At 31.3% G+C, this 19352-nt stretch overlaps 2 protein-coding genes across 2 annotated transcripts in view; both read right to left on the bottom strand.

Moving 5' to 3' along the window:
• Positions 1 to 4836: 4836 nt before the first annotated feature.
• Positions 4837 to 9376, bottom strand: LOC148282435 (uncharacterized). Its single transcript, XM_088225089.1, has 2 exons — positions 8980 to 9376; positions 4837 to 7398 (listed from the first exon to the last, which is right to left on the bottom strand). Exons 1-2 carry the CDS (start codon positions 9120 to 9122, stop codon positions 6012 to 6014), a joined length of 1530 nt encoding a protein of 509 aa, XP_088081215.1. The 5' UTR covers positions 9123 to 9376; the 3' UTR covers positions 4837 to 6011.
• A 3288-nt stretch (positions 9377 to 12664) lies between these two features.
• Positions 12665 to 19352, bottom strand: part of NKCC (sodium potassium chloride cotransporter) — a 96470-nt gene continuing 89782 nt past the window's right edge. The window contains exon 17 of the mRNA XM_088225088.1: positions 12665 to 17744. Coding sequence (XP_088081214.1) covers positions 17497 to 17744 — 248 coding nt within the window. The 3' untranslated portion in view covers positions 12665 to 17496. The remainder of the gene's footprint in view (positions 17745 to 19352) is intronic.

Genomic DNA, 19352 nt, shown 5'->3' with positions numbered 1-19352 from the left:
TGACTATTTTACTGTTATAGCCGGACCAATTAATTTTACGCTTTGATTTCTGAAACTCTCTAGACTAGTTTGTATTTTATCATTAATATGTAGATCACTTTTGGATGATTTGATCAATCGCTAAATTGTTAGATACTTTTAATATCTGTGTATGTCACTACATTATAATGTATGTATTTGTAATATGGAAACAGTTTAAATATGCATCCATTTTTCATTGTTTAATTTTATTTATGAATTCAAATGAAGAGGAGATAAGTATTTATTCAGCTTTAAGAATGCATTCAAAATCAAATTAATATAATATATTTTATACTGTTGAAAATAATGTTACATTATCGCTTGGTGATTCCATTCAAATTTATGAAAAACTTCATCCAAAAGGGTAATTTTTGCTTAAAATTTTAAACAAGAATATTAATCATACTTCTGTTATCATTGTGTCACTCGTTACAAGTAGCCGGTGTGAACATTTTGTAACGTGAATTACGTTTTCATATGTTGTAATTGACATAAAATTTTAATATCTCCTAGTATAATTGTAATACATATATATTGTTAGTTAAATACTTCTTAAATAAATCAATTCTAGAGAATCGTTTCGAATATTTGTTTGTAAGATATATAATAATGTGTATAATGTTTGGTATTCATATGTAGTCAAATGTAAAAGGTGACATTAATAATATTATAACTTTTATATAATACGTTCCAAGTTAAGATTATTGTCGAATCCCCTCAGCACGCTGTGAGTCAAGAAGTTCCAAGTATTTTATTGTGTCATTGTTATTGATGTATGTATAATCTGTTTTGGTGATCACCGATCACCACATTACATATTACGGAACAAAGCATTTTGTAGCTAGGTGAATGTGAATGCACCGTGTGTGATAAGCTCACCTTTGTTTCTACTGAAATGTAATATTATTTAAGGTTAGAATTCCAATAATATCCTTCTATTTGATCGTTTTAAAAGTTAGCGGCGTAAGTTGTCATTTTTATATGTAAAAAGTCATACAAATGTAGGTGAAAATTGAAAATTGAGTATTAGGCCAATCAGATCCCCATAATGGTAAATTAATGTGATAAATAAATTGTTAGAAACGTATTGTATTATAAAATATTTTGACAAACATTGTATCTGCTCGGCGCAGTCAAAACTGCCACCTTACTTAAGAGGTTCTTTCTCAAAGAAATTTTTTATACATACCTTAAATAAGGAGAAGAATCTATATACATACTTATTCTTAATATTGTTCAAATTTCTTACAGATAATAGTGTAGTGATTGTGTGTTATTTGCTTGAAGCTAATTTTTGCAAACAAATATTATTTTTTACATTTGTTTGCAAATATACAAGACATGGCTATAAAAAGTTTTCTCTATCCTTGACATTTAGTTATGGTGACTGAAAAAACGATAGACAGTGACAACATTTATATCAATATAGACAATCTGCTTATTTTCATTAAATATGTGTTACTCTTTTTTTTTTATTCTTAAACTGCTTTTAGATTAAAAAAAAAACTTTTTTGTTTTAAAAAATTTAACTACAGTAAAACCTTATTTTCAAGTTCCGCAATTTCACATTTTGTCGCTTTTTATGCTGAAATGTTCAGGTCCCATTTTTCTCCATACAAATATTCTATTAATGTTATAACATTTTTTGAAAAAATACCAAATATATTATTTTTAATGAAATCATTGAAAATAGATAAACCCATTCACAATCCCAAATTGTGACAGTTTTTGCAATTGCAATTTTTTTTGGCAATTATTTTGATATATATTTTTTTTCCTTGCATTTTTCATTTTCCTCAATTTTTACACTTGGAAAATGTGAAAGGGGGTTTATTATAATGCCATTAAACATGTCTATACATTGAGAAAGGATCTTATAAGATCAGAAATGGAGATATACATTGTGAGCCATAAATACATAATTTTAGAGAAAATATCAACTTTTACAGAGTTGTTACGATTGTCCAATCTTTAATAATTATGAAAATAAATACAAATAAAGAAGAATCTGTATATATTTAACGTTAATGTTAAGAACATTTCAGTACATTCCTTTGTATATTAGTAACAGTTTCTCGGACATTTGTTCTTTGAATCCTTTGTGTTCCTGACAGAAGTAGGTTTAGCCTTAACTAAATGCAATATTAGAAGATAAATTGAAGGAATTACACTATAGGACGGTTATATCCAGCGGAAGGTTCTGGGAAGTGATGTTTCTTGTTTACAGAGAATGTTTGTATTGTATCTATACTAACATCGGGATATCCTAGTTCGTAAAATGTATATTATCATAATTATTACAAAGCATATATATTATATATTTACGTATCGAATAAGAAATGAAAATAAATTTATGTTAAAAGAAGTTATTTTTTATTCATTTATATTGCGTCTTCCAAAAAACACTTCATTATAAAAATTTTACTCAAATATCTGGACAACTACCGGCTTGCAAATATTTGTCGAACCTTTCATGCAACCAAATCATCATTATTGAAGAATAAACTACTGTTTCTGTAACCTACTGAAGAAGTTCCCACCGTAATGGAAACTGCATTCATACACCAATTGCGGTAGATCTCACAATCAGGTGCCATTCCTCAGCGGCTGAAATATTGCAGCGAAAAAATACCTTTCAATGAGGAAGTTGTGGTTTAAAAAAAAAATGTCTGTTAATAGACTATCAAACTAAGTCAAAAAATATTTTTGTGTATCGTATTATCAGAGCTGTGATTTTTTAAAGTTTTGTAATTTTGAATTTACGTCAGTACGGCGTGAAGTGTGTGACGTCACAAGTTCTCTTTGGTGAGTTCTGGTGGTTGGTGAAATGGTTTCCCGTAAACCGGAAATCTATCACAACACTATCATTGGGTGATTCAGAAGAACTAGTGATATCGCACAAAGTAGTTTGTTTTTATCAAATCATGTTTTTTCCCTACACTTTTAAGAAAATTTTCACCTCGAAAAAATATTATTTATATCCAATTTTCCGCAGCACTGTACTTCCTTATTATCAATTCAGCTTTTTCGTGAATCGGACCTGTAATGAAATTAGCCAAACGCACAATAATCGACGCTGACTTTATCGCTACCAAATCTGTAATTTAAAAAAAGGGCATTTACATTTATCAATTCAAATAAAATTACACATGAATTTTTAAAAAAAGACAAAGATAAGATAACCAGATCTTGTTTCAAGGTTGTTATTTTTTGACCTAGCTTTTAGCATATACATATATTAGAACCATTTGAATTCCAGATAAATTCAACAGATTTTCAAATGCTTTTGGGAAGAAAAAATAATTTCAATAGGGATACGTTTTGTTAAAAGACATCATGCGGAGTCAAAAGTGGAATGGTCTGTACCATATGCGAGATATCTCGCTTGTGACACGTTGAGAGTGAGATGCCTTGGGAGCTTAAGTAGACTTTGAAGTCTAGAAGAGTAATACATGACTACAGTCATGTAATTTTAAATGATAAAATAATAATAATGTTCTTTATCTCTGTTGTATTATATAAACATTAATAACTCTCAAGGGGTTGATGATTCGATAGACTGATGTCTACAAAAATTTGGACAAACTTAAAATATTGTTAAAATCACCTGGTCCGAGAAGTGTAAAAATTGAAAAGTATTTTCAGGCGTTGCCTAGTATGTAGGTGAAATAATTCGGTCTGAATCTCATCTGCGTCAATAAAGATTTCAGTTCTTTAACTTTACAAAGATCAATAGATGGAAGAATTGAAGGAACATAGATGTTGAAACATAGGCAGAATGGTGAATGTTACACAGTGAGTAAAGTGGCCACTTAAATCAGCCACTGACAGATCATAAGCCCTGTAAATGCCTAGACTTCTATAAAATGTTCTTCGTCTGTTGAAATATAATGACATAATAATAGTATTTTTTTATCGCTATATTTTTGTGCAGGAAATATTTACAGGGCGCCATTGTTATGTTTATGTTATGTAATTGCTAAACAAATACAACACGCCTCTGATAATAAGCTTTGTTACAATGTTCTTATCATTTCGTGCCTAACACAGCGAATGCTGACAAAAATATTGTTACTATCATAATATAACATAATACATATTTGGTTTTCAATCAAAGTTAAGGACTTGTAGGATTAATCCTTTATAATTTTAATGCAATCTGCAAATTTTTACTTTTTCAATTGGACTTGTTTATTTTTTGCCTCGCTATTATTAGCGCTTATGTGTGTTAATTGATAAAATACAAGGCTTATATTTACTGCAATAGGTATAATAATAAATTTGTCCGATTTATATAGCGCCATTTTTGTGAATAATCACCTCAAGGGCGCATCACAATTAACTTTACAATACATTACATTTACATTCTTACTAAGCTTAAGTGGCAGATTATATTTTCTGATTTAAAATTGAGGGAATGATAAATTAAAGTGAGATTTTAGTTGGGATCTGAACTGACTGGGACTGTCGATGATTCGTAAGTTTGAAGGCAATCGGTTCCAGGCAGACGGGCGGGCAACGGCAAAAGTACGATCTCCGAATCTAGTGTTTGGGGAGCGCCGGATTTCGACAAGTTTTCCTCTTCCTGAATCAAATGCTGACCTAAGAGTAGATTTTATTTGACATGTATTTTCCCCAATACAAAGGTCCGATAGGTATCTTGGAGCCACGTATGTTCTTTCTAACTGCTCTAACGATTGTGTGAGGATCTGGCGGGATAGTCAGCTGTGGCCTCGCTAAGGACCTTCTCTGCATTTGCTTAAACCTCATCATATTTAAACTTAAAATGCAGTAAGATAAATCAAATTTCATTAATTATGTAAAACATTTATTAGTACATATTTAAAATAGTGGTACGGTACGGGTAGGTATACAAAAAGAAAATAGAGTTTGTATAATATTATCACAGATTAGCAAAAATATATATATTTAATGTGATTACGATACTTGCGGCCTAATTTGTCATTTTTTATTTGAGAGTACTTAGTTAAATTACACAGCTCCAAAACGCAGAGAAAAAAAAAACAACATATATTTCAATGTATATACTATGAATTAAAAAATCATTTTATAGATCTAGATAGTGATTAGTAAAAGTAGCTGAGCATAATAATGTTGAATTGATAAAAAAGATTAAAATTTAAGCAAAAATGTGTTTTATGAATCTATTTTTACAACTCTATAAGAAATAAAAGCAGGAGTGTAATAAATTGCGTAATTTTGTTTAAATGCACAATATAACAGTCAAGAACTTGGATGAATGAAACAGTAACACTATGTAAATATTATGTATATGCACACCATAATCACACCCAGATCACTACACATTTCCAAGGACACTATTGACAACTACTCGTGGGATCTTGTACATAAATCACATCATACTGATTACTAAATATGTAATACGAGTGCACATAAAAGCACTAATTTGATTATGTATGACATACATACATGTAAATACATAATAATATGTACATCTAAATTGTCAGCAGAAAATATAATGAAGTACAACAATAGATACAGGAAAATATCACAACATTTGAATAAAATCTGAATATCTAGTTCCTAAAAGAACAACAAGATTACACAATAGCAACCACGAAAAGTGGACATTTTACAACTCTTCTAAAAGTTGTGTATGTCCCACAAACCGTACAACAACCATTATAGTAAAAATATATAGGCAATAAAAAAAAAACATTAAAATTTGTACATTTCTACATAAGAATTTTTATTTTCTCAATCTTGAGATTATGTAACATACATAAATCTGAGAGATTAAATTTATCAAACACGTAGATAAAAAATATGTTGTCAAATAAAAACCTAAAATACTATAATCTCATGTATAACATGCACATATGTAAAAATAAAAACTACTAGTTTGAACAATTTTAGATAATTAGAGTGATTCATGCCAGGGTCACTAATGAAATCAAATGTTCCGAAGATAGGCTTCAAGCTGAGTTTTGACAAAGCTCGCACTTAACTTATTCTTTGCTTTTGAAATACTCTTTCTGATGCTTTGTGCCGAGTGGAGGTTTGTTAGATTCTCGCTCTCTTATTTTCTCCCGATCACTCATACGTTTGAAGTACCACTTAGCTTTGTTTTGTCTTTCTATGTAATCGTAAACGTCAAATCCCTTTTCTCTGAAACCTTGTCGTGCGCTGTGCATTTTGTTATACCAATCCGCATCTTCGTTGATGCCAGTATTTTGCTTTTGGTTGGAATTCTTAGAACTTTTTTTGCTAAGGTCCTCGTTGTGCTTACGATAATTCAGCTTTTTGATGTACCATTTAGCTTTGTTGCGACCGTAATCATCAAATCCTTTCTCCCTGAAGCCCCGACGGGCGTCGTGCATTTTGTGATACCATTCTCCATTTTCGTTGAGCTCTCCATCGAGGTTTTCATCGTGCGAGTTTAAATGTTTCTTTTTTTCTTGTTCACTTTTATAATTTTTCTTTTTATTTCTTTCAATTTTATAATCTCGCGCGGTGCGGTGTTTTTCTTTCGTTTTAAGTGTATCGGGTTTGTTTGATAAATGGCAAATGTTTTCATTAACCTTACACGTACCTTCCAGATATTTGTCCGATGTTTCAGAATCAATATTTGACTTCGGTTCAGTCAAAACCTCGGGTTTTTTGCTGTATTTTTTATACTTTAGAGCGTGATTGCTGACATTTTCTGGTTCTAAATAAAATTCTTCTTTGTTCTCGTTCAATTCGATCGTATCGTCTTCTCGATTATCGAAGAATTCCAAGTCCAAGTTTCCATCAGAGTCCATCAGAAAGATGTTGCCGGATTGATATTGCGGATCCGCATCAAAAGGGGAATTCAATAAATTAGTATCGAACACTCGCTGTTGATGGAACTGTCGCAAGTAATCTCCGCGGGGATAATTGTTTATTGGTTTATTGTGTCGCATAAATTGAAGCATTTTGATTTTGGATTTGAGAATATCATTCTCGTGCTGCAGCTTTTGTAAATTGTTAAGGACTTTATTGACGGAATTGAGCATGTCCAGAGAGCAAGTGTCATTTATTCCCCACATAAAGCCGAGGGCGAGAGTAATGGCCGTCACTACCGTACCGAGGAGGACGACGTTGAGGAAATTGCTGACTTTGTTATTCCTCCGGTGAACGTAAGATTTGTTTTTGTCTTCCGTCAGGTAAAAATCTTCCGGTAATTCCTCTTCGCTTTCTCTTATAGTGGTTGTAGAGCTGGTTTCCGCATCCCAATGGTGGTTCCGCGGAGCAAACACGTCCGCAGCGTCCATGTCGCTCAGCAGAGGAGGAGGTACTGTGGATGAAACTTCGTCATCCTCGCTGATTACCGCAACACCGTCTGTATCCATTTCTTCCAAGTCGCATGATTCGCTAAAAAGTACAAATTCGTTTTAAAAATAAAATCCTACAAAATATATTTTAAATAACTATGGTAAGTACAATGCTCCTATCTTTCTGATGGATCAAAGTGCTTGTGTTTACAGCGGGAGGTTCCAAAAATACTGAATACTTTAAGCTGTTTTATCTTATCTTTTTTGAGCTTATTTTTATTTTTAACTGTAAAGGTGAGACTGTTTTCAACATTTCTTATAAATTGTTTCCTTTTTCCATTGTCATTGGCAACATTTCTAGCCATTACAATGTCAGGGACGGAGTGGATAAAATCCTCTTTACATAGTATTTGACTTCAATGTTTACAGGGTAACTATGGAACAATAATTATACGCAAGCAGCGTGGAATAAATTAAGGGTCACAATGCGTACAAGCAATTATTGGGACTACCTAGGTACTGCAGTACCTCCGAAATTTTTACAGCTGGAAGTGCTGAGACCATCATAAGGACAGAATATAAGAAAAAATATTTTGTTTTATCTAATTTTTGCAAAAAATCATTCATATATTATTTTATTTTTAGTCTATTTTTTTTTCTTTATTTCCTTACAAGTTGATTATTTTTATTCATTTTTGTTTAGTACTTAATTTTTAAAAAAATATGAAGTTTATATGTTTAAAAATTGTTATTAATAATTCTACATATTATGTAAGTTATCTCTGCATTGTTATATTAAAATTAAATATGTTTTTATTTTATATGGCAGAATTAGCTCTGCGCTATTTAGCCATTTTACTGGATTTTTTTTATTTTAATATTATTAGTGCAATGGTCAAGATAATCTTCTAGATGTTTTCTCTTTTCAATTCAATTATATAAATAAACTAAAAGGCGGTGTTGTTACATGAAGATAAATCGATTCTTACATAAAAAAATGCATCTACATAAAAAGTTTAAAATAAAAGTTCTTAAATACATAACTTACATAAATAATGCCTATAGGTAAATTAAATAGTTAAAGTGAAGGTTAAAACAAAAATAATAATCAGCTTGGAGTTAAAGTAGGTGGTAGATAATAAAAGGTAAAAAGGGCTCTGAACATATTTATTAAGAACATTTTAATGTAAATTAATTTAACATATTACAACAGAGATGAAGAACATTTAAGAGAAGGTAATATAGAAATCTAGGCACCTACAGGGCTTATGACCTGTCAATGGCTGGTTTAAGTGGCCACTTTACACACTGTGTAAAGTGGCCACTTAAAACATTCACCATTCTGCCCATATTTGAACATCTATATTACTTCAATTATTTTATCTGTTGACGTTTGTGAAGTAAAAGAGCTGAAACCTTTATTTATGTTGTAATATGTTAATATAAACAGCTCCCCGGGGATTTAAATCCAGTACTTGTCTACAAAAATTTGGACAAACTCAAAATATTGTTGATAAATTAATTTAAACAATTGAATGCAAAACCAAACCAATATTTAACTAAATTTTAAGTACAAAGGAAATTAATAGTCTACATCGCAAAAGAGATGACTTTAATAAAAGAAAGCGAAATATATTTTTGGAATACAAAGAAAGGAAATAATAAAAATAGAACATTATACCTATTCTCAGCATTCTGTTCACAGCTTGAATGAACAACAGAACTTTGTATTTCGATGTTTTTCGGTATATTATTATCGACAAATGTCCAGCTTTCACTAATATCAGAATCGCTGTGGCTGTCAGTCGCTCCAGGATCGTCCATTTTTAGCAGACAATAGTTCACCTGAACACTTGAACAATGGTGAATGCGGTAAGGTTCTTATGCCAAATATTTAGTTGGACCGATTTTGCGAACTGTCAGCGCATTTCATTTATTTCACACGATACGTCTTATCGATCGTAGCACTTAAAATTTATTAAAATTACACTAGTGAATTTCATGCGACCCTGACACTGATTTGTTTATTTTGTTTCCGCAAAACGCGTCCACTACGTCGTTCCCTTTTCTCCGCACCCGCTTGTCAAATGTTTGCATTGTTTGCGAATTGACAAAATTAATTTGATTCAAAATGTTATTTTGTATGTTGGTTAAACTGTGCGCAATCAAAATGGGGTAATTAGTTCCAATTTCAAAGAAAATGATTTTCATTTTTTATTTATTGAGGATATTCACAATATTAAAATTCTATGCTGTGTCTTTGCAACGTCTCTGTGCAGAAGTAATGGAAATCAATTGGAATGACAGGCCCATTGGCACAATTGGTAAGATGGCCAACTGTGAAACTGACGTCGCCGGTTCGACTCCCGCCAGTTGTAAGATTTTTTTTTTTCTATTGGCCTGGATGTTGTGGTGTATTTTTCTCTCTTTTCCACCTGCTCACAGTCTATAGAATAAAGGCTTAGGGAGTTATTCTTAGAAATCAATTATCATTAAAATTAGCACACTTATAGAAATATTACAGCATGTTATTATATTATATCATTATGTTACATAATAAAACATTATTATGCTGGTGATGTCTATATGCTCCAATTAGGAGTGGATGCGGAAAATAATTTTATAATCGACGGGTTTTGTCCACAAGTTTGCCATTTTTATTGTGCTATTACTGATAACAATTGCTAGTTCTATTGACTGTTAATGCTGGCAACTTAACTCCAATTTACTGATGTTATAATGTATTTCAATTGTTTTTAAATTACCTATTATTTTAGACCACGGATTCCCAACTAGTGAGGCGTAAATTGATCTACTGGGGGGCGCGACGGCTCCAAAAATAAACTGCATATTAAAAAATATGGTATTTATCCTATCGTCGGCAAAGAACTGCGTGTCCTTTTGCCTTTCTCAACTACTTATCTTAGTGAATGTGGTTTTTTGACTCTTTTGGGAATAAAAGCAAAATAAAGAAATATACTACACATTGAAAATGATTTCCACTGTGCACTGACCACTATGAAGCTAAGGATTTACTAATTGGTTGATAAAGTGCAGCCCTAGTGCTCTTACTATTACCTGGTAAAAGGTTGGGAACCAATGTTTTAGATAGTTATTACAATGTAATGACAAATTCAAATCAGTTAAACCAGCTCACCAACAATGTTTATGTTTTCAATAAATTAAGCATGTTAATTTATTAGCAGCTAATGATATTGATAATTAATTATGTTAATTCTAATAATTCAATCACTTCTTCTTATCATTTTTCTCCCCGATGGAGGTTGGATATCATAGCAATTCTCACTTTATGGGCGCCTGCCCTGAACATGGATAAGAACTGAAACGGAACCAGTCTCGCAAGTTCTTCAACCCAGAGATGCGCCTTCTTCCTGCACTGCGTCTTCCTTCAATCCTTCCTTGTAGAATAACTTGTAAAATGTTATATCTTTGGAAAAACTTGAGTAAAAAAAAGAAAACTCGAGTACATTTTAAAATTATTTTCTAAAAATTTTTTACTTTAGTACTAAACTGCCTTACTGTAGGGATAGCTTTCCCGTTTTAAGACAGTAAACTTTGGTCCTTAAGTTTTCTTTTTTTTAGGTTACTAATAACCTCATTATCTTTTTCCATCTCTTGGAGAACGTAATCATTTCGGACTCTGTCAACCCGGGAGATTTTTCATATTCTCCTGCATCACATTTCAAAGACTTCAAAAGATTTTGAAGTGGCTCAGGTGAGTGTCCACGTTTAAACGCCGTAAAAAAACAAAATTAAATCGTTGAGATGCATTGTCCATTATATCTATTTGAAATTCATTATAAGACCCGCAGAAACGGAACCCATTTTGTAAACAATTTCACCCCTAGTAGTAAGCGATGGTCGAATGAAGGTAAAGACTACTTATTGGAATTAGTAATTATAACCGGTACTGGTGGTTTAATTTAAGCGTTCAGAAAACCCACACTAACGCATTTAAAACCTACAGGATGTTGATTTAAAAAAAAGTATTAAATTTTAACCAAATGTGCTACCTTTTATTTTTAAATATGGTGTTGGATTAGAGGGTAGTATATATATAAAAAAATACAATGGGTTAAGAATTTTCATTTGAAATGAAATTTACTAAAATACTTTGTTTCATTATTTTTAATTTTTCAATCATTTTTTTAAATGTTGCATTTTCCTAATTATAGTCCTTCCAAGAACAAGGGGCAATTTAAATTTGAAAAAATGTATTTTTTTATAGTCAATTACTCTAGAACTAGAATGCGAACTTGTGAAGATTGTTTTAAGTATATAAATAACAAGATTTATTGTTTATCAATAAGTGTGTATGCAGATTTTTTCCGATATAATTTGTACTGTGCATTTTAATTACACTCTATTAATTATAATTATGATGAACACAAAATATTAAATACAAAATATGCGCGTTTAAAAATCAATACTTGTAAATATATGACATTTTCTTAAGAAATTGTTTATTTTCCGCTCTAATCCAAAAGAGATTTTTAAAAACATTTAGTATGACAATATAATGTAACATCAAGATTTTTAAAATCAATATTCTATCCATTAAAAATGTTTTTGTGTAAGTTTTGTGAAAGCGCCATCACTACATAGTTGACCTATTCATGATTCGATTAAATGAAAATACCTACAGATTTATAAACTAGTGTTTTTAATCCACAACTTAATACTCATACATATTATTATATTTTTACTATTAAGAATCGCAGCGAAATTCAGATGGACGCAGAAGCATCCTGTGTATATTGTATTACCATATCATTAGCAACTAATAAAGCAATAGTTGTCTATGTCACGCTCATAAGCACGTCTGAGCGCAAGAGAGACAAGAGATTGTTTTCATAATGCGTATGCCGTGCGATGTCATACCATGGGCTTATTCACGGATACTACACAATGCGTATGTGTAAGTATAGCGAACGCGCCAGCCTTTAAAATTCCACCACGCTGAAATCAAAATTTTAAGTCCACACTGCCAGGAATTGAACCCAGGACCTCAAGAATGGTAGGCGAATGTGACAATCACTACACACCGAGGTGGAATTTTCTCCACTACGTTTCGTTACTTAGGATTTTTATCTGAGCAGCCATCGAATTAAAAACATTCTGGTTCAATTTCAAACACAAAACTGTATTCTTCATCCGCCCGGATACGTACATAATACAAACATTTTTCATTGAATTCCACTGTTAAATATAATATTTATGAAAAAGAAAGACGATACTCCATTCAAAACAATAAATAATAATATGTTTAAGATAGGCCAGATAATAAAATTTTTGGAATATTTCATATTTTTTTTATTAAACATTATTTTTTTTTTTTTTTTTTTTAATTTAAAAGAAATATTTGCGTTCTTATGATTTACCCAAATATTTAATTTTGAGGGCCATTTTCAACGAGTTGTAAATAACTCACTATTAGAAAATGGAATCAAGTTAGGGTAGAGTGGGATTCGAACCACAGACCTTTGGTCCGTGAGTCCGAGACACTAGCCACAGGACCACAACCCGAATGTTATTTTACTAAAAACACATAAATTAACTTCTATAAAAGTACTTTATTAATACATAATACCAAATAGACTACTTTTATTTTACTCTGTATCTTTAGTACTTACCTCAAAATATTACTTAAAATTAATTGACCAATTTTAACAAAATCTTACTATTTTTGAAGCATTTAGTAATTGTGATAAATTTTATTAAATAAAGAAGTACGTATTATTGATTTGAATAAAAAAAAAACTGAATTGTATGATTTTTGTAAATGCATAAACATAATGTGCATAAAATTTCAAAATGTTAATTTTGGTTGTATATAGATTTATTATAAGTATAATTAAAGAAAATTCTAAAATACATATGTTCCAAAACACTGGTTTCATACAAAGTAATTCATAAATAAAATATTAAAACTATGTTACTTTAAAATAATATAATTAAAAAATATATATAAGTGTTTCGGGCTCAAGTGACCGGCCATTGTTGTATGAAGTTTCATTTAAGTATTTACTTTTAAAAAAAATGAAAAAAAAGCGGGGTGAAAATTTATTAATAAAAATAATAAATAAATAATTTTGGTCATCGGTCGTTTGAGAAACCATTAGATTTTAGTAAATTATGGTAATAAAAAAAAACCTAATTTTATTGTTTTTGCATTGTTTTCACTATTATATATAAAACTTACTTCAGTATTATGGTCATTATTGTGAGTAACTATCGCGCCGCGCCGGCGCTTGGGAAATAATTTTTTTTTTCTTCTAAAAACTTATTTTTGTTTTTAATAGTTAAAGCAATGAGATTTTTTTACTGGCATAATTTACTAAAATCTTAAGGTTCCTCAAAAGAGTGCAAGGCTATGACAATTTTTTTTATTTATTGATAAATTTTTACTTGTAAAAGATAGACCCCTCTTTCAAAGTTTTTTATTGATAACTTTTTACTTATAAGAGATAGATCCCTCTTTTAAAAATTTTTGTTGATAATTTTTTTATATATTTTCACATGACAAACGGCCGGTCACTTGAGCCCGGGACACATTGTACATATATATATAGTATAAAATAGAATACTACATTTAATTTTAATTACTTGTAAAAATAGTATAAACAATAAAATAAATACTGAAAATGTAAATAACATAGAGAAACTCAACTTGAGACTTGTAATTATATCTAATTAGGTATCTGTATATATTTGACTAAATAATGACTACAAATTAATAATATTGTATTAATATTATACATTTTTTTTTTTACTGTATGTAATAAATACTAGCCTAAATATGTATAATAATACTACTTAATAATACGAGGTATATTTATTTATTTACGGACATTGTCCATTTATACAATTTATAGGGAAAAATAGTATATTGCATAGTACAATAGTGTCCTCGGCACGGGTAACCCCAGTGAGGTCACATTATTTTTATTGTTAATCATAGTTTATAATGCAAAAAATATGAATAGATAAATAAATAAATATTACTATTTAAGAATGGTTAAAAACATTAAAAAATAAGAAAATAAGCATTGACAAACATAAGGGACATCAGAGGTATATCCAGAAAAAGAGTTCTTTTGACAGGTTAAACAAAATAAGTAGAGGAAGGCAGACGGGTCCCTTAAAGTTGGTTAGTCAAAAACTCATTAAAAGTTCAAAAAAATAATATAATAGATTAACAAAAATTAACAATGCTTTTTCTAAAATAAAATCTATATGATAAAGAAAACCAGAAATTATCATTTTAACGTAATATTTTTTTTAGCCCGTTTTCCCTGTAGGGGGAAGGCAAAACAGATACTCAAAAACAAAAACCCGAATTCAAGTAATTGAAATTTTTTTTCAAATCGTAACACTTTCTCAGTAAATTGTAAATTAAAGTTAACACATTCCAAGCATTTTAAATATTTATTGATGCACCTGAAGGTACCTGAAGTGTAAGACGATCAGTCTTACATTTCAGGTACCAGTTCAAGGGACTATGAAATACTCTAGCATGAAAACACCCCTTTAAATATATATTTCATATCAACCACATCGGGAATCGAATCCGAGACCTCGCAAACGTGCTGAGCATTACACCACGAGGCCGACAATTCGCACATAACTCACTCCCACCATTTTGTAGAGACTTATCATAGTGTGGCATAAGCTTTTATATCCCCTCTTTATAAAAGAGAACGCCCATTTCGTTAGTCGTCGTGCACGTTATCAAGACCTTCATTGGACTGTCCCATCCATCTCATTACCATTGAATCACTTATCACACATTCTCTGTACACCTCACAGATTTGTCGACGAATCTCAACTGGTTTAATGTTCTTCGCATTAAGAAAACAAATTACAGACATTATCTCACAAGCGGCGGGATTTTCAGTTTCATTGGGCATTTCAAACAAGCACCACGAAGTGCGCACAACAGTCATCTAACTCAAAATTGCCTCAACTCCTTCTCAATAGGTCAAGTACCGAGTGTGTATGAAACTTCGGAGTGCTGCGATGGTAAGAAATACAAAATAAATTACATTTTCACGGAGTTGGGACTTATGTCTAAAAAAATGTGTAATAAACTGCAAGTAATTAAATACCTCGTATAAACTACATTTCCTAGAGATCACAATACAGTTTTAGCAGCTAAAGTTACCTATATTAATGATTTGATAATTTTGACAATAATAAAATAGAACTACTTAGTTGCATAGAGTTAATTTTTACAAAATATTTTACATAATGTATTTTACAACAACCATTTCTAACATGAGTAAAAATAAACCTAATTTTGTATTACAGTGGAACTTCGTTTATCTGAACTCCCGTCATCCGAATTGACAAATATCTGGATCCTTATTAGGATATAAAAAATTAAGATGTTGTAATAACAAATTTAATAGTTAATCAAATTATCTAGATTTTTGCATATCCAGATAACATCTGGCACTCATTAATGCAGATAATTGGAGTTTTACTGTATATAATCATTATCATCATCATTCCTTTTCCACACCTAATGATGCATAAGGCACTGGATTGGTACACCAATCGCAGCGTATCTTGATCATTTTTTGTTACATATGAAGGTAAGATGATCAGTCTTACACTCCAGGTCCAGGGACTATGAAATATTCTAGTGTGAAAACACCTTTTAAAATAAACATGTCATATCAACCATGCCGGAATCAAATCCGAGACCTCTCACATGGTAGGCGATTGCGCTGACCATTACACCAAGAGGCCGACAAAACTTAACTGTATTTAATCTAAGTAATAAAAATTATGTCAAACTTAACAGCATGATTAGTAGTGCTGTTTCAGTATGTACAGATATTTGAAAAAAATAAAAACATAAAGTTCGATAAAATATATTTTTAAAAGCATCCTAAATATGAAAATACTGGTTTTTATTTTTACTAAAATATACTTAGTGACACAGTCATCATATTAAGACATCAAACTAACTTAAACCATTACATGTGAATCTTTATATACTAAACATAATAGCATGTTTTTGTATATTCTCCATAGAAAACATCTGACATCTACGAGTGTTGGCTCACACAACGCAGATTAAAATATAAAGCAATTTTGTCTAAAGTGGAGGATTGGTCACTTGGGCTTAATACTGTCCATTTGAGGATTCACATGTAACAGTTTACGCAATACAAACTTAGTCATGATGTATATTTCTGTAAAAATTAAATGAACAATTGAAACATGGTACGTTTTTTTTGCACGCATTTAACCCTTTGCACTTGAAAGGTTTTTTTTCCATACCACCAATTCAAGAAAGAAATAAATGTAATTAATATATTATAACAGAGATGAAGAACTCTTTAGAGAAGGGAATATAGAAGACTAGGTTTCCACAGGGCTTATGACCTGTCATTGGCTGGTTTAAGTGGCAGCTCTTTAACTTCACAAACATCAGCAGATGAAAGAATTGAAGGAATTTAGATGTTCAAATATGGGCAGAATGATGAATGTTACACAGTGTGTAAAGTAGCAAATTAAACCAGCCAATGACAGGTCATAAGCCCAGTAGATGCCTAGACTTCTATATTACCTTCTATAAAATGTTCTTCATCTCTGTTGTAATATGTTAAAATTTGAATGATTTATTACTCATTTCTGGATCAAATTCTGTAACATATTATAACATATTTAATTTTCAGAGCAATAATTCGCTAGAGAAGTCCTTTGGTTTTTAGTTTAACAACATATGTGTAACGGACGGCTTCGGTTTAGGCTTGCAATTCTCAACCTGAGTATTCTCAACTCAACTGTTGTAAACTGTAGCTAACATCGTGATTGATAATGGTTTTTGTCCATTTGGGCGACTCTATTAGCCAGTGGCGTATAATTACAAAAATATTGTATTTCAACAATCCTTCAAAACTGAAAAACCCTATATATTAAAAGTATTGAGAAACTAGACTTTATTTTCATGCTGCCATCGCCGTGGCACTCGAGTTATATGGCAAACCGTGAATGTCGCCTTTATGGCGGCATTAGATTGCAAAGGGTTCAAATTAAAATAGGATTTCACCAATTAACGACAAACACAATAAATTCCAACACTTTGCTCTGCGTAAAATTACCAGTTAGTCATTGTTCTTCGAGTGTCTATAATACTGTAATTATAATTGTGTACAGGCGGAGACTAGGAGTAAAATGTTAGAACGGAGGTTTGGTTTCCCCTGACAAGTAGGAAGGGCGGCATATCCTTAGTCAGGATCTCCAGCCAGGCCATGTAGAGGGGAGCGGACACGGTTCCCTTCCGCGGCATGGGTAGCGACATGACTACTAGGGAAGACTCCATGGAGTTCTCCAGCAGGAGTTCCCTCAAGCGAAGCTGTCGGTTCGTCTTCTCTTGTAGTGTTTCCAGTTCCGTATTGGGGATCCTGCATTCTACAAAACAACATTAACAAAAGTAAAGCGGTAGTTTTACAAGTTCTTGGAAATAAAAGGAGGAAAGGTAAAAAATGAAATAAAAATAAAAGGAAAAACAGATTAAAAAGAGTTGGAGGGTTGAGGTGATGGCCATCAACGGATAAGATAGTTGATTTAATTGCAGCAGGAGTGGTGTGGAGATAGTCCAACAGCTCTGCATAATTATTTGCAGTTCTGTGCAAGCGAGCCAGGGGAGAATGGTGAGTGTAGTTTCTCCCATTGAACTCACATTGGAAAATGAATTGGAGTCTGGTGGTCCTTGTGGGTACACAAAGTTTATCAGGGACAGTAATTTTGGGCTAACTTTGTGCGTTAGAATGAGGTCAGCAATTGTCCTTCTGGTGGAGAGCAATGGCAGCCCCAACTCAGACATCAAAGTTTGGTAGCAGATTTCATGTACAGGTTTACCCTTTTTGAACTGTTTATAGCATAAAAACTTTCGCTGAACTCTTTCCAAATTAAAAATGTTGCAGTTGCACGAAGGGCTCTAGACTGATGATGCACATTCCTCTGATATCTTTAATTTTAGTTTTTAAATATCTGTATTTCAAATCACTCATCTTTTTCTTGATATAATACGACATTACAGCACCATTTTTAGATGGATTTTTTAGCATAGTCTTAAGATATTCTGATTAAAAAAAAAAAAATTATTCATAAAAAGAGAAATAGTTAAGTTCTTATTATTTACACAAATGTTTAAATTTTCAGATCATTTCCTAAAAGTCATAAATAACTTGTGCTGGAAAAATGGAAATTGAGTTATGGTGGAGTGGGATTTGAACCTCGAATCTTCGGCCCGTAAGTACTTTTACACTATTATGTCTTATGGCATTTTAGTGTGGGGTCAAGTTGCCGATATTTCCGCGATTCTTTAAGAAATCCTTTTAAAAAAATAAACATTATAGCGATATATAATCAGTGTATTTATGAAAATATTATGCATGTGCGTAAATATATATCTCTCTTAATAGCAACAAACTTAATCACAATACTAGAAGTAAATACAAATTGGTAATCCCGAAATTAAAGCTAACTAAGGTAAGCATATCGTTTGTGGGGCACTGCGCACTGCGTACAATTCTACAATAGAATACCCGACAGTGTACTAATTATAACAGACAATAAATTCAAAATTCGTACTTCTAAAAAAGGCCTATTATGAACTAAACATAAGTTAGCAGTATATGGAACTGACAATATTATTTTATTTGTGTTATTTTTAGAATGTGTAGTTATTTATTGAAACCTGACTATCTCTGTATGTTGTTTTGTTTATTCAAGCGTGTAAATTATACCTAAGTACATTGAAGAAAAATTTGATTTTAAAAAATTTAAAAAAAACTTTAATTTAAAAAAAACTTTACCACAAGAACGGACCACAGCTGGTTCAATGAGAAATCCACAAAGGAAATAAATAAATAATTTAATTTTAACATGCTGATACCGGTTTCAAAAACAAATTCTTGCCTCAATACAGACAGGACAGGTTTACCTAATAAAGCAAGTAATTACAAAACTAAAAAAATGTTTTTTTTTTCCGGATTTCAACAAAATATCATTTCA

Source organism: Micrasema longulum, unplaced genomic scaffold, assembly GCF_059751315.1.
Source record: "Micrasema longulum isolate JH-2025_06_02 unplaced genomic scaffold, ASM5975131v1 h1tg000330l, whole genome shotgun sequence".
In the NCBI taxonomy this organism is placed as follows: domain Eukaryota; kingdom Metazoa; phylum Arthropoda; class Insecta; order Trichoptera; family Brachycentridae; genus Micrasema; species Micrasema longulum.
The sequence above is the reverse complement of the archived record's forward strand: the minus strand, read 5'-3'. Positions and strand labels throughout refer to the sequence as shown.

What these genes read in the sequence shown, in the direction of transcription:
- LOC148282435 (XM_088225089.1), bottom strand. Translation starts at nt 9,122, where the DNA reads ATGGACGATCCTGGAGCGACTGACAGCCACAGCGATTCTGATATTAGT. An exon ending in GAACAGAATGCTGAGAATAG is followed by an intron (nt 7,399 to 8,979) that starts GTATAATGTTCT and finishes TGTACTTTTTAG; the next exon opens with CGAATCATGCGACTTGGAAG.